Genomic DNA, 15,799 nt, shown 5'->3' on the forward strand with positions numbered 1-15,799 from the left:
ACATGAACATCAGAAATACTCTCAGGCCTCTTCTGAAGGAACATAATCCTCCAGTGTCTTTTATGTACCGGCACAGTTCCTCGGCCTGTCCTCACTTTGTCCCTCATGTTTTTAATTATCTATGTATCCATATAACTGTTGACACTTTGAAGGACAGGAGCAAGCGGCTGCAGCAGCAGCTTGTTGATTACACTAGAACTAGTTGATTGACACTAGAACTAAGCTGCTCTTTTCGTGTTAACTTGGACTACTCAATGACAAATAAAAGTCTCAATAGATGAGTTTAAGGAAAAATTGGTAATTAATTATGGACATTTTTCATGGACTTCTTAGCAGTTTTCTCCCATGCTGCTCAAATAAATAACACGTTTTTATAAGGTAAGAGCAAGAAGATAGAGGGGAGACTTTCTGGCAACATTTTGCTTTTTTTGTTTTCTTTTTTCTTTTGAAGTTTCATGTCATTTATGTTGTGGCCCCTTGAAGTGAAAATGCTGAAAAAGGAAACTTTGCATCGGTTTGAGCTGATCTGGAAATGTATGTTTAGGTGTTAATAAGAGTGAAAAGCGTGCAGTGACACATGGCACACATTTTTAATGTGATGATTTCAGATTTACGACTGCGCATTAGCTTTCTATCCCTAGTCACTACCAGATTGAATATTTTTGTTGGACCGTGTTTGTTTCACCCTAGTTCCTGAGACAAATTGATCAGAAGGATATTGTGTGTTCAGTGTGTTCAAGTGGTTGCTTGTATGCCTTGTGAAAGTGATGGTGGGGTAAATGCTGTAAAAAACAAAAAAAACTAATGTTTTGACAAGGTGGTCGTTGAAAAAAAGTAGTTGTTGTAATTGGTTTTTGCACTGTTACATTGATATGCACTAACAGAAGAGAAACATACCTCATTTTATACAAAACATAAATTGTGCAAGAGTGCTATTGTTCTTTGGGTACCTTTAAAGAACTGAATAATGGCCACAAGAATGATCTGAACTTGGGGGGTGTTAGATTTAACAAGCAGAGTAAGATGAACCTGTAAAAGGATGAAAGGGCTGTTTAAATGTTTTGGTTTAAAATGAAAGATTACATCTGTTAAAAATAGAACCACGTCAATAGAACTTGCTGCAATTTGATATATTCAGGTTAGTGGTACACCTATACCAGGCAAAAGGCAAAAAGTGCAGAGGCCCGAGAACCAGCATGCAGCTCATAAATCAGGAAGAGATGAATTGGTACTCGGCCCGATCAGCAAAAAAAAGGTGTAGGTGCACCCCTAATTCAGGTTATTTTTCCAGATTCCATCTTTTAACTGCACATCTTTCAAATATGCTCAAACTTTTACACCAAAACAGGCAAGAAAGGCTCCTCCGTAAGGCTCGAGAGTTGTCATCTATGTAGCACAGGAGGGAAATTCTTTTTGTGCGAGATACACATCCAGACTGCTGCACAATCTGAAGGGAGACATTTTCTTTCATGCAAAATATCAAGACTCCCAGATTTTACTTTGTGGTGCATGTAGAGTGGACTTAAATTTGATCAATTCCCGAAATTATTGTATTATCTTGTACGGCCCATTATGTTTATATTTCACATACAACATACAAGCAAAACTATGGCGTTTGTGAATATGGGAGGTTACTCATTTGTGTTGTTTCAATGTTCATCTATTTACATAAATGACCAAATAATGTATGTAGCCTTTCACATTAGTCACATAATGTATGTGGTGATATATATATAATAACAAAATGCCTTATAGACGAGGGACATTCAACCTGATTAGAAATACCAGGATAATAAAAGTCTAAGATTAATAAGTGCGTTGTTGTCATTTGTTATGAGCTTTTTCAGACATTATCCATTTAGTTTGATCAGGTTCATCTATGACTTACAATTTTAAATTTCAAATATGAGTTTAGTTTTGAAAATAGTTTGCCTTTAAGAAAAAGATCATGCAACTCTAACACACTTGGCCTGTGGCGGTAATGGTGATAAAATGGACTCAAAGCACTTTTTACACTACATTACCACACTGATGGTAGAGGCCCCACTGTGAAGTGTCAGCCCCATTTTATTTAACCCATTCATACATACGCATCCGCACACCGCTGACAGAGCAGCAGGAGTTATCGAAGTTTCAGTGTATTGCCCAGGGACACAGACATGTGACTGCATGGGGCTAGGGAGATAGAACCCACAAACTTTCTGTTGCGCCTCTGATTAGTTCATTTGTATTTAACTAATGTATATGGTATGTCAACACTGGAAATAAATGTTTATTTATAATACAAAAGCTAGGCTGCTTTACTAAGTTGTTCTGCTTTTCACCATTCTCTGAAGAAAAAAAAAACAACTTTATCCACAAAATCTGACAGGTGTATGAATTATAGCGTTAAAGATTCAGTACACACATTGCAGCCTAAGAGACAAAATACTGTCAAAATAAAACAAATAAAAAACCTGAATGAAAGCAAGATGGAAGTGTCTGGTGATGCCTTACCCAGCAGAAACAAAGTTCAGTTGAACACTCTTGAAACCTTTTGCTTTTGACTTCTGTGCTTTAATAAGAGGGTAAATTGATTTTGAAAATTACCTCAGCAGAACTAACCAAACAACAGCCTCCAGTAGACTAACAGGTCCAACTGATCCATTTTTTAAAGAATTGGGAGGAAAAAAATACTAAGTAAAAAAAAAACACGCCTTTAAGACCTGAAACCACCTCGAATGTCCTGCAGTAACGAACTTGAAAGTCAAAATTTATTTAAATCCCACAAATAGTCAATGGTAGGTATTTTGCTACAATGCAGGCTTCAGTTTGACTTGTTTTTAAGGAAGTTCAACTAGTTGTTACAAAATACAACAACAAAACAAAGTATGACTTTCAAATACAAACGGAGTCCTGCGTCAACCACTTCCTCGCAGAGAAACATCAAACCAAGTGATGATCCTTTACACCGAGTAATAGAAAACATATTACACAAGGAAACCAAGCGTGATACCCGGCTATTAAAAAAAAAAAAAAAAATGCATACAACACTCAATAAGAGGAGACGTTGGTTACATCAAATGAAATCATATTGTTACAAAGACAGAGCTGTACACCATCTTGCTGAAGAGAAATAAAACATGTGCAGGAGGTTGTTTGAATGTAACAGCAGAACCGTCAGGAAAACCTACAGAGATCAACACATCTATACAAAATAAAAACGTACCACCTAAAACTGTTGATATTCTAAAAATAAGTTCAGAAAAGTCTTTATATTTTCAGGTGCTTTAAAGTGGCAGGATTTAATGTCAGTTAGTACTGCCGTGGTGTTCCTTTGTAGGGCTTAAATCCACCCACGTTGCCACTGCTGGGAATGGAGTTGTTGGTGATCTGTACAATACGGTTCAACCCTGACGATGAATGACTGCAGAAAGAGAAACAAGTCGGGGGGGGGGGGGGGTTAAGAGAGCTCAGAACAACACTTAAAACTTTTCAGATGTTATAGATTTTTAAATGTTCTATACCTGGAAGGAGCCATCATGCTGCTCCTGGTGTCTCCCATTCTGCGATTCTCAGGATAGCCCCCACTCTGGGAGCTCGACCCACTGTGCCACTCCTTCCTCAGCCCCTGCTCCCTGCTGTGACGTTCTACCACCACCTGTCGACCGGAGCTGAAGGGCTGCAGAGACACAAGAAGTTTAGAGTCAGGAGCCAGTCTTACATGAATTGTAGTAATGTATTGATCATTTTACACACCATTTCTCTTAGCCTTGCATATCGAAAGTGTATAACCATCAGTTATGTGCCTCAAATACATCCACAGCCTCAAAGGGCATCTTCAAACTGCTGCTTTTGTTGAACCCAGCACAGTGTCACTGCTATTGTGCACTGCCAGTATAATCTCCACCAGTACAGCCACCTGCACCTCCCATTTTTGTCCCTCTGTTAAATGAACAAGGCGATAGAAATGCAGATGCAGAAACCTTGCTTTGTCCAGCATCATACATTACTTCTTCTAGCTATACCGCCGGGATGATTTTCTTCATCTGTCACCGCAGGTGGTTCATTTGGCATTTGCATGTTCAAGCTCTGAATGTGTTGTAAAGGAAGTAGAAGGCTTCTGTGGTCACTTTAAAGGGTTTAAAGAGCTCATGTACCTGTAGTAAGCTCGACTGTGGGGATATGATGGCATTTGTCCAAGTGATACATTTTCTCCTGAATATTAATTTCCACATCCGAATGTTCTTTTAATTAGCTTATATATATACACACACACACACATTTTGAATAGTCTTTGACAGCCTTAGTTTGCAACCACCCCTGCCCCTCCGGTTCTCAATAAAAGCTGTCCCAACTGCTTGCTAACTTGTGCTTTAGTTGGCTAGTTGACATCAATTCGTTTTGTAAACTAGACGCGTGTCTTGGGGACAAGCAAACTCTCAATCAGAAGTCAAACGGACCTGATCACTCATCACCATGGACCTTCCTCCATCTCTGTCATTAAAGCTGCTCCTTCCACGACCGCTAGAGGAGCCTCCTCTGAGTGAGGAGCCTCCCCTGAGTGAGGAGCCTCCCCTGAGTGAGGAGCCTCCCCTGAGTGAGGAGCCTCCCCTGAGTGAAGAGCCTCCCCGGAGTGAAGAGCCTCCCCGGAGTGAGGAGCCTCCTCTGAGTGATGGACCTCGACTGAGTGAGGGGCCTGGACCATCCCTGCCTGGTCGATCTGCACGTATGCGCATGGGACCTCTGTCCAAGAAAGGTTCAAATAAAAAATAGTCAATTTAAAAAAAAGGGGGGAAAACAGTCTACTGACAGTGCTTCTTCAAAATCTCAATGCTTTTTACCGTAGATCTCCCTTGTTTGCGTTTATCCCACCATCATTCTTCCATCCGTGCCTGCCGTCCCTGGGTGAGCGGTTATGCGACATTCCGGGCATCGTAGCTCTGGCTCCCATTTGGCGATCATGCATGGGCACAAGTCGTCTCTCGTCTCTTTCCCTGCGGTCAGTGTCCCGGAGTTCTGTGCGTGCTGGAGGTGGTGGCTCAGCTCTGCGGACCGTATCAAAGTTCTTTGGGAATCGATCAAAGCCAGAGCCCTCTCTGTGTGGAGCAGGGCGGCTCTTCTTCACCTCTGGCTCACCGTCAAACCGGCTACGTCTAAACAATCAAAAATAGGATTATTAACGATGACAAAAAATAAATTAAATTTTTTTTTTAAAACATCCACACTGAGTGCTGACCAAAAAAAATAATACAACGTAAACTTCCCTAAATCTTTGTTTTCTGGATGAGCCTGTAAACTGTCTTTTTGGTTACTTCAGAGCAGGCTCTCCATCACTACAGAGGGAGCGCTCTCAGAGGAGATCGTAGGTTACAGGGCAGCCAAAAACAAACTACAGGTTCTTTTTTTCCCCCCACACATTTCAGTCTTACATGCTTGGAGAGGGAGCAGTTTGTCTTTTGCAATCTGCAACATACCACTTGGTGCAACTATTGACTGAGTCCCACGCACCGAGTCTTCTGGGAAATTGAGACACTTTAAATGTGAAGTTAATTTAAAAAAAATCATTATTAAATAGATTGTGTTACTGCTTACCCAACAAAAGGCTTTTTCAAAACTATCAATTATGCACCTTTTTTCACAGCACATTTAAACTTCCTAATGTGGATATTACCGATAAGATAAAGAAAGGCTCTGCTCTTTTCAATTGCTCATGCAGATATTGAGACGGTGACAGTGACTTTTTCATGAATAATGACAAAAATAAGGTTCTATGGCCCAAATATTTCAGTTTCATTTAGATCGACAGGTAAATTCTGCACATTTAACAAAATCCTTGATTTTAATTTTGAACAATTTAAAAACAGATTAGCAGGCAGAGGCAAAACATGTGCGAGACATGAAAAGCAAAGGAGCCTTGGGGGGGGGAAAAAAAAAAAAAAAAAAAAAAAAAAAAAAAAAAATTACCATAGACCATCCAGACCCCTGAAACTAAAGTAATTTGCTCATATGTGCTCCTCTCGCTTTAACATGAATAGGGCCCCTATAATAATGAAACAGTTGTTACCTGTCGTATGTGTTGGTCTGCTCTGTGGCGGCCTCTGGAAAGCGACCTCTCTCTCTAGGATTGAAGTTTGAAAAGCGGTTCTGCTGCCGGTTGAAGTTTGAACCTTGGTTTAAACGGACATCAGACTCTGGCTGCATCTTCTTGTTGCTGTTCCAATAAGGTTCGTCTCTCCGACTGAAACATCAAAAACATCACGAATCATCAGCTCAGATAGCAACACGACCAGCAAACATCTTTTGGTAGGTATTACAAAATGTTCTAAATGTAAATCAACACTGATACATAGGGCTGGGGGAATCTTTGGGTGTCTTTACGGTTCGATTCGGGGTCACGATCAAGTCAGAATTGATTTTTGTTTCAAACTATTCACTGCTTCAAGGTTTATTTATAAATTGGTGCACAATCAAGATCTACTGCAGTCATCTGTGAGACTGGCTCACAGCGGCTGTGAGGACAAAGAGCCGGCCCAGACTGGTGTTGTCAGTGCAGTCACTGTTTGCCTATGGACACAGACACAGGGTCTTTTTTCTGCCAGGAATTTCTAAGATGCCAATTCCTTCTAGAAGAAATCTCGGAAATCAGTAGAGGAAACAGCCGTACAGACTGTAAATAGAGCACTGCAGCTACAGCAGGAGTTGCCTGCAGTCAGTGTGTGCATTCTTTGAGTTGTCGTCTTTCATCCACAAGAGCCAAAAAGACGCTTTCTGACTTTTCTCGGTCAAGAAGGCACCACCTTAAAAATGTATTTCACATTTCTATTACGTACAGTGTATGACCCAATTTTACCACAGATTCATGTTTCAACAGATATAGAATCTCTTTAATAATCATGTGGACTTCAAGAGATCTTTGATCGAGTAAACTTCTTAGCCATGCAGAATTCCCTTTGCTTCATCATCAGCAGTAAAAATCTTTTTTTTTTTTTTTTTTTTTTTTTTTTTTTAAAGAGTACTGAAACAACCAACTCCTGCTCTGAAGTTTCATTCACATTTCCTCTGTCACAGCAGCTGACCTTGTGAGGAGGCAGCTTGTTATTGATAAAGCAATCATTGCTATTAGGGACAGACGTTACAATGCATGTCTCCCTCACCCCCTCTGATGAGTCTGGCCATAATTGGACCTCTGTCAAACTACTAAAACAGTGTATATACCCATGGTCCACTTCCCGGCCTCGTTTGAGGTTGTTTCTCTTTTCTTGCTCACACCGGAGCTGCTCCTGCTGCCGCCGCAGCTCCTCGCGTTCACGGGCCATACGCTCTGCCTCTTTACGCCGTTCCTGAAAGAGGCAATAATGCGAAGCACTAATTAGTATAATTTCTTGGGGAATAGAAAATTGTAAAACTTTCATTTTGTAATTACTTGTGACTAAGTAGGGAGCTTTGGAGCTACAAATAACTTTTTTTTTAAAACTCTCATTTCTCTATTGTTTTCTGTCAACCCGCCACACATGTATCCTAGTAACAACTATAAATCATGAAGACCTGAGGGCAGAAACGAGTTTACCTAAGATCATGTGTATTTGACTTTGTGCTCAACTATACCTGCTCGATGCGAATTCTCTCTCTCTCAAGTCGTTCCCTCTCTAAGCGCTCTCTTTCCAGTTTTTGTCTTTCCATCTCCAGTCTCTGACGTTCACGAAGAAGATTCTCCCGTTCTTCGCGCTCCCGCAAAAGTCGAATACGTTCACGCTCCCGACGTTCACGCTCAGCAATTTCACGACGCCTGGGGACAAAAAAGAAAGAAAAAAAAAATAATCCCTTGGCATCAAACTTTAAGGGCAACAAAACCAGTATAAAGGTAGCTGTGCAAAGTGAGTGTGAAGTTGAAAACTACCTGCGCAACTCTACGCCTCGGCGTACACGCTCTGCTCGTGCCATCCGTTCACGCATCCTCTGCTCCTTCATCTTCTCAAAAGGCAAGATGTCTTCCCCTTTGTTGATGAAAGGCCGCTGTCTCTCTTTCATCATCTCAAACTGGTTGTGGAAACAACAACTCATTTCAAAATAAAGCTCACAGGTGAAAAATGTTAAGAGCAAATACTTAAGAGGTCTGTCGTATCAGTCTGTGTACCTCTTCTGGAGGAATCAACCATTTTGGCCTCCTTTGAATGTTCATGTTGACAAAAGGCTGAAAAACAAAAACAAGGTATAGAATTTAACTCTAATTTAACGCTCAAATAAAAACATTTAACTTGTGCTTTAAAATGATCATTTAAAAAAAAACAAACAAAAAAAAAAACAGCAAATACAACTTGGGGGTCTTACTTTATCAAAATACCTTCCTCTTCTAAATGGTCTCATTTTGCCAAAGTTGGGATCTCCTTTAGCTGGATGGGTCATCATCATCTTGCCTGGGCTCTTTGTCCCTGGAGGAAAATTTAAAACATACATTTTAAATTGATGAAGTATAAATCGATCCTCCAAATCTAGTAATGAGACAAAGAGTAAAAACCTACTCGGATGCTTTCTGTCCTCTTTCTTCGAAGAATCTGGTCCTGAGTTAGATGAAACGGAATCAGATTTCCCACTTTTGGCGTCCTGCTTCTTGGATAAATCTTTGTCGGAGAGTTTATCCAATTTCTTTTCTTCTTTTTTGGAAGACATTTGTGCTCTACACAAAAAAGAAGAAAGAAGAAGAAAGTTAATGGGTTTTTTTTCTTCCAATCCGCAAAGGGTTCCAAATTTCAACCATCTCCGTCACTCACTTGTTAGTCAACTTTATCCCTGTGGCGCTGCGCTTGTCGCTGGATTTGCTGGAGCTCGCGGTGTCCTCTGCTTCATTTTTTGCGCTGTCTTTTTTGAAAGGATCGTTTTTGGCCTGAAAAAAAAAAAAAAAAAAAAAAAAAGAGCAGCGATTTGAAAAAAGCAAAAACACTTACAAAAATCTTCTAGTTCTTAAATCTAGAACTATAATGACTTGACATCTGCAACAATACTTACCCTTTCCACAAAGATCTGCTGTCCATGGAGCTCCGTGCAGTCCAGGTGGCTGACACACCGAGTCACCTCCGTACTGGAGGACATCGTCACCAGGCCATAACACTTTGAACCTGGACTGCGAGCATTCGTCACAACCTTAGCGCTTAAAACCTGTCGGGAAACAAAACATATTCAACACTGTAAGGTAACAGAACTTAAATACACCATGATATGTCCTAATTAATCCCTTTAAAAAAAATCTGATTTACCTTGCCGTATTTTCCAAACAGGTTCTTGAGATCAGCTGCTTTGGTGTTTGAAGACAAGCCGCTCACCCATATGTTACGAGAAGAGCTGCTGTTGCTGCTACTGTTGACGACTCCTGATGAGGACCATTTTCCAGATTGCATTTAACAGCCAGTGGGAACACAACATAATGAAGCAAGCTGAATAAAATAAAGACAGATTCCCTGTGGGGTTTTTTTATTTCTAACATTTAGACACATTAGTTCTTACCCATATCATCTTTTGCAGGTTTTCCATCTCTGTCTCTTGAAGAGCTACAAAGAAAGTGTTGCAACAAAAGACGGGAAATAAGTGCAGGTAAATAAAAACCTGTGTGCTAAGTGACAGGATTACATTAAATGGAATTAAAAAAAAAAATGTCAGCAAAAAAAAGGAAAGAAAGAAAGAAAGAAAGAAAGAAAAACTCCTGACGGCAGGGCGCAGATCTGAACCAATGTCTCAAAGGCTTCATTGCTTTTCCAGTGGTGAGATGGGTCAAGTTGTCAGCCAATTTATTCCCTGGACCAATGAAATCTTCAGAGGTTTGTTCCGCTTCATAGCGAACACTTTGGCCAAAAAGGAAAAAAAAAAAAAACTGCCATCTGGGGTACTACTGCTCTTTTACAATGCCTTGATAGAGACTGGAAAAGGCTTAAATTGCTGGACAGGCCAAAGTAACAAAGTAAGAGGTGTTTTCTCAGCTCCTGGTTAATTTCACAATTTAACCAACTTCAAAAAAACAATTCAAAGTAGTAAATGGCAGGATTAGGTACATCATTATTTCCCTTATGGCAAAAAAAAAATCTTGAGGCTACCCACAATGCTGGTTCTTAGTGAGCTGGACTTTGTAGTAGTATCAAAGAACTGACATAGAAAGACAAACCTCTTTGCTTGACCTGATGCCCCAGTAGTGGAGAGGCCTTTCTTCCCAGAATCCTTTTCTTTATCTCCCGTTTCAGCTTTCTTCAAGGCCTCTCTGCCATCTTTCTTCAAGGACTCGCCCCTGGATCCATCATCCCTCTTACCATCTTTGTGGCCCTCCGTCTCTTCCCCCTTCAGGTCATCATCATCATCATCGGGGCCCGTCTCACCAGAGACCTCTGGCTCATCAGTGCCCTTCTCGGCATCTGGATCTGGAAGTTTCACATGTTTACCTGTTTCCAGGAGGTCGTCACCATCAACATCTAGGGTGATGGCATCTTCGTTTTGGATGGAGACGGAGAGGTGATCGTCCTCAGCGTCTTTAGAGGAGCTCATGGCTTCAGCATCCATCTCAGCCAGCTCGTTCTCTGGCTCGGTGTCCCCCTCCGGCTCAGCCTCCCCATCCATCTCTGGGTCAGCATCCTCATCCCCCTCCGGATCAGCATCTGCATCGACCTCTGGCTCGGTCTCAGCATTCACCTCTGGCTCAGGCTCTGAGTCGGCCTCAGCCACGTCAGCCGCCACAGGCTCAGGCTCTGGTTCATCCTCTGGCTCATCCTCTGCCACAACCTCAGCCTCAGGCTCAGGCTGAGAAAGGCTGTCCTCACAGGGTGCAGGCTTAGAATTATCACGAGTACCATCATCTGTATCAGTTACATCTGAGGGATTTAATAAGGATAAACATGGCAAAACACAACTTTTAACATTGACATGGCTTGACCTATAAAGTAGAATAGAAAGCACATTTAGTGTTAATGGTCATCAAGGGCGTTGACACCACAGGAAGACACAAACACACAATCTTCAGTGAAACGGCAGGATGAGTCGGTGCTCTTCTTCTCCTGAAACATGTTATAGCTCTTGAGGTATAAATCATATTGGGCGTGCAACTCCTGATTCTTCCTGCAATGGGTGGCAGTTCTTCAGATGGTAAAGTTTCAACAACGATCACTGATCACTTCCTCCTTGTGTTTTCCATTCAGTCCTCAGCTGCTCAGTGTCCTCTGAGATTTAGGAAATAATCATTATCCCGTATTTCTTGAAAAACCAACATCTTCATTGGCAGAAGTCAGAACAGTACTCATCATGAAATCCGACTTGCTGTTATTTGTCCAGTCAACCGCACATAAATGCACAGGAGAAAAAAAAGTGACCGCCCTTGGTCACAAGAGCGTGTCCTCAAAAGCTTGTCCTTGCCAATCTCTGGCAGATCTCTTTACTTCACACATCATGCTAGGGTTGCAGAGAGCTGGCAGAGACGTGTTGCGCTTTGGATAGAGTGGCTCTTTGCCACAAGGCCACTGCATTTCCATAATTAGTTTTGAGGAGTCCTGCTGTCTTTGAGCTTCCCAAATCCAAACGTCAATCACAGGCTCTTTCACCTGAGACCTGTGATATGATTCCCTTTTTCTGTGATAAAGTGGTTAGACCAGCACAGCGCAAGAGTCTGTCCACAACTGTTGTCAAGCGAATTTCAACAGGGAAGCAAAACCATCCTGAAGTTCTGTTAGATGTTGCTCTTTCCAATTCAACGGACAAAATAAATTGTCTGATGGTTTGGCAGTCTTCACTCTTTGTTTCCCTGATGAACATGGAGCGATGGGTGCCAGAGGCAACAGAAATCCAGAGAAGCAAATAGAACTTTCCTTAAAATATTTGGTTATCATCCAAGGATTTTTGAAAATCAGAATCCCATGTCCAGTGATTTGTGTGCACCAAAAACGAGTCTTTCTTCAGACATGTCTTTGTTTAGCATATCCTTGATTCTCCCCCTTAGCACATTGTGACTTAGATACTGCAGTGATCCATACGACACGTGACCCGTCAAACGGTGGATTTTCTCCGTTCACTCTCACCCTGTCTGCAGCTAACATAATGATAAGAACGTCCTCTCACAGTCCTGTTGTGTAACAGATGTGTATGTGACATCATTTTTTTTTATCTCGGCCGGTAAAAAACATGTTTGGCCGGTGAATTTTTTCATCTACCCGCCACCTTGGCCGGTCATTCAAAAAGTTAATTTTGGACCCTGTCAGTAATATGGTGAGCGTCAGCAGCTGTAGAGCAGAGGTGGTTGGTTGTAATAAGCAGGCGTTACCATGGCAGCAGAGGAGAACAAACCATACCAACAAGCAGGTTTGTAGCCCCGCTCGCCCAAACCAGTTTAAGAGCCAAGAGATTATGAGGTGCATCAGTGTTTTCATTAAAAATGAAAGGAATCCTTTTTAGTCATAATTTTTCTTCAGTCTCATTTTGTAACCTACATCGTGAAAGAAACGTAAAGTGAACCCAGTATCGTGAATCGTATCGTTAGATGAGTGAATAGTTACATCCCTCGTTACAACTAGCTGTAGGGTATCAAACTACCTTATGTGTTAGCTGTAAAAAAAATAAACCAACGTAAAAACAAAACAAAACGACAAAAACATATTGTAAACACTGGACACTAGTGGCCCAGTATACATACCTTTTTCTGATTCATTGTCTTCAGTTTCCTGGAATAGAAAACGATCAAATGAGCTGCCAGCAGGTCAAAGCCATATGCACAGAAACAAAATATACAAAAGATTGACTGACGTAACTTCCAGGCATATTAAGTTTAGGTTCAATTGTTATGTTTTGTTTCTGCACTTAGCTGACAGTTCTTTTTTTCCAAATCAATAAAAACTCCATGGCGTCCCCTGGCCACCAAACTTTTAAAATTGTGTAACTTTGCAAACAAACTCACTTCATGACGATGATCATGGAAACGCTTGATTAAATGATGCATACGCCTCAGTCTAGGCTATGTGGAGCACGCCTCATATCTCGATATCATTTAGCTAAATGGTGATACTCGATATGTCTTTTATTAAGTCAGTTGCACAATGTCAACATGTACATATAAAAATACCTGTATTTGAAATTAAAAAGTATTATCAAAAAGTATATACATCGCTTAAATTCAATGAAATAAACAATAGTAAACACATTTTCTGTATAAAAAAATAAACAACTGTGTTTTGTTATACATTAGTTTTTTGAGTTTGGCTCAGAGAGGAAGAGCGAAGAAGCAGGGTGAAGAGGGACAGATGGTGAGATGAGAAATAGGTGACATCGATAGTAACAATATCTCCCCCATATCTAGTTTGAAAATACACTGATATACCTTAAAATATATAAATATATAAGCCAGCTTTACCTCAGTCACCTTGGAAAACACATCTTCCTCCCCTTGGATGTCTGCATCTGAATCCACCCTTTTCCCTTAAAGTTGAAAAAATAAGGAATTAATTTTTTGATTTTATTTTAAAAGGATCATTATTGACTGACCTGCTAAGTCCCCTATTTTTAGCATTTCACTCAAAGAAAACGTTACCTTTAGCTCTTCCACCTTTACGGGTTGATGTGTCTGGTGAAGACCGAGTTTGAATGTTTTCTGGGTCACCATCTTCATCCTCAATGGCCTTAAATCAGATGAGTTAATGTACGAGAGTCAGACTCATATCTATAAGAGGGCAATACAACAAGCTGCGTTTTTAAATGAAAATAAAGAAACACTAGGGTCAGAATCACAAACAAAATGTGCCATGATAACCCAGCTCAATCATTTATAAGAGAGTTCTTTAATATTTATAACTAAATACATGTCTAAAAACAATGTATTGCTTTGGAGACTTGTGTGTTTTTGGTTTATTTGGCACGGACAGATGCAGTATACTGAACAACAATTTTCCAATGTACTGCATTAAAGCATTTATTATAGCAGATTTATTACTGGGTTTCTGTACAGGAAAAAAATGTAAATGAGCGTTAATTAGATAAATTGCTCATCAATGTTTACATGCACACATGAGCATGGGATTTACGAATATTACTGCACTATCCCAGGTGAAGCTTGATAGAAGACCGATAGAACGGGGCGATCCTTATAATAAAGACTATGTGTCATCAGATTTGACTCCTGAAAAGACCCTCAAAATAATCAATGAAACATGTATTAACCTGATCTTACAAGCAGTTAACAGTGAAGATTAATCACACTAGATGTCAACAGATAGCGTCATTACTCACAGCAGGTTACAGTCCAATACTCATTAACGTAAAGTTCAGTCAACAACATCTGACCTTTTTCGACTTTAGAAACTACCAGCTTACTTTGGCTGCTTTAACACACTAACAAACCTGAGAGTCTGTGGCCGCATCATTTGTTTTGCCACCGTTTAGCTTGTTCAGCTCGTGCATGTCACAGCCATCGGCTAACGTTAGCCTGAGCTAATCTGCACAACAAAGAGTTTTGGATCGGTTGATTGGTTACCTGTCTCAATCTTGAAATCAGGACGCTCTTTACGCCGGTGGTGTCCAAACACCTTCGTTTGAGCTCAGATTTTAGATCAACAACTCTTAATTCTGAGATGTTCTTGGACTCGATGGAAATGGCACCCGTCGCCATTTTATCTCAAGATAACTGGGACGTGCGCGCGCACACGGTTTATTATCTTCTTCTTCTTCGTTGCCTTGAAATGTTGCCATTCAACGCATTAAATGCTGCAACGCCATCTGATGTTGCGGGGGAGCCAGTGAAGAAATCAATAAATTACCAATAATAACGTCTGTTTCCCATAAAAGTTTACCACCATTCACCCTGTAAACGCTTTTCATTTAATTCAAAAATATATAGTGAAGCCATTATTTTTGTAAGTGAATACAGGGTGCATTGTATGCATCATATGGTGTTTTCTGGTAGGGTGTTGTCTCCCTTTCCTCAATAGTAGCTATCCAATACAGTTGCACATGGAGGTAGTTAAATGGTTTCCGCTATAAAGGTATATTGATTGTTTTGAGTGCTTAGCCTGAAAGATCAAGAGGCTTTCTTTGTGTTCTGTGGTAAGTTTATCTTTTCAAAAAGCTTTTCATCAAAGTACTTACACATGTGCATCAAAGTGCTTACAGTGTATATTCCAAAGCAGCTTGCAGACTTTCCTCAAGCTCATATGTTAGAGCCAACTTGGTTCTGCTTGAGGTTTCTGCCTGCTCAAACAAATGTTTTCCTTGCCACTGTAACTTTTCTAAATGTTGCAGGTAATGTATTTTTACCAGCTTGGTTTCAAGTGTCTTGAGCTCAATCAATTTATCTTTAAAGATAAAGATTGATTGACATGTAAACAGTGCTTCATACTGTTTTTGTTGCTTCCCTTGTTCATCGTAAACACATTCAAGCTCTTTATCTAGTCAACTCCAAATCCTTCAATTACCACACCAGCTTCACATTCTTCATACAATTTTTTTTTTACTAACACAAACGTGTGTTCTACATACTTTAAGAAACTGCAACATTAGTTTTTCAATCCTATGCCTTTTGATCTTTAATGTTCTGCTCTGTTCTGTCCTATTCTCCCATCTTCCTCTCTATGGCTGTGTTAGCAGTCTTCCTTTAAAAAAAACACAGAGACACAAGAGTGGGCAAGACATCCAGCTAGGGAATGGGAGTCGGCTGAGACCCTGGAATTGGCAGAGTCTTCCACGGAGACAAGAGAGTGGGCAGGACCTCCAACCAGGAAACAGGAGCCGGCAGAATCTCCCACAGAGAAACAGGAGACAGGTGGTCCGTCGAGGGGACTTCAGGTAGGCCGGACCGCCGAGGGGACGT

The 15,799-nt window shown here is 40.7% G+C and overlaps 1 protein-coding gene across 1 annotated transcript; it reads right to left on the reverse strand.

Annotated features, from left to right (window-relative positions):
- Nucleotides 1–2,723: 2,723 nt before the first annotated feature.
- On the reverse strand, nt 2,724–14,625 carry sltm (SAFB-like, transcription modulator). Its single transcript, XM_079339415.1, has 20 exons — nt 14,468–14,625; nt 13,529–13,616; nt 13,352–13,416; nt 12,638–12,665; nt 10,133–10,829; nt 9,481–9,524; nt 9,234–9,346; nt 8,986–9,135; nt 8,751–8,863; nt 8,502–8,656; nt 8,311–8,411; nt 8,117–8,173; nt 7,880–8,019; nt 7,588–7,768; nt 7,198–7,322; nt 6,047–6,220; nt 4,824–5,135; nt 4,443–4,725; nt 3,507–3,661; nt 2,724–3,406 (listed from the first exon to the last, which is right to left on the reverse strand). The coding sequence occupies exons 1-20, from the start codon at nt 14,600–14,602 to the stop codon at nt 3,295–3,297; spliced, it is 3,228 nt and encodes a 1,075-aa protein (XP_079195541.1). The 5' UTR covers nt 14,603–14,625; the 3' UTR covers nt 2,724–3,294.
- Between the last annotated feature and the right edge of the window lie 1,174 nt (nt 14,626–15,799).

This window comes from Symphodus melops, assembly GCF_947650265.1.
Source record: "Symphodus melops genome assembly, chromosome: 3".
Taxonomy (NCBI): domain Eukaryota; kingdom Metazoa; phylum Chordata; class Actinopteri; order Labriformes; family Labridae; genus Symphodus; species Symphodus melops.

Bases quoted from the DNA above. Each gene is read 5' to 3' on its own strand.
- sltm (XM_079339415.1), bottom strand. From the start codon at position 14,602: ATGGCGACGGGTGCCATTTCCATCGAGTCCAAGAACATCTCAGAATTA. The intron at 3,662-4,442 runs GTCCGTTTGACT...GTGTCTCTGCAG, and splicing joins CCATGGTGATGAGTGATCAG to CCCTTCAGCTCCGGTCGACA. The intron at 3,407-3,506 runs GTATAGAACATT...CTCTTTCTGCAG, and splicing joins AGCATGATGGCTCCTTCCAG to TCATTCATCGTCAGGGTTGA.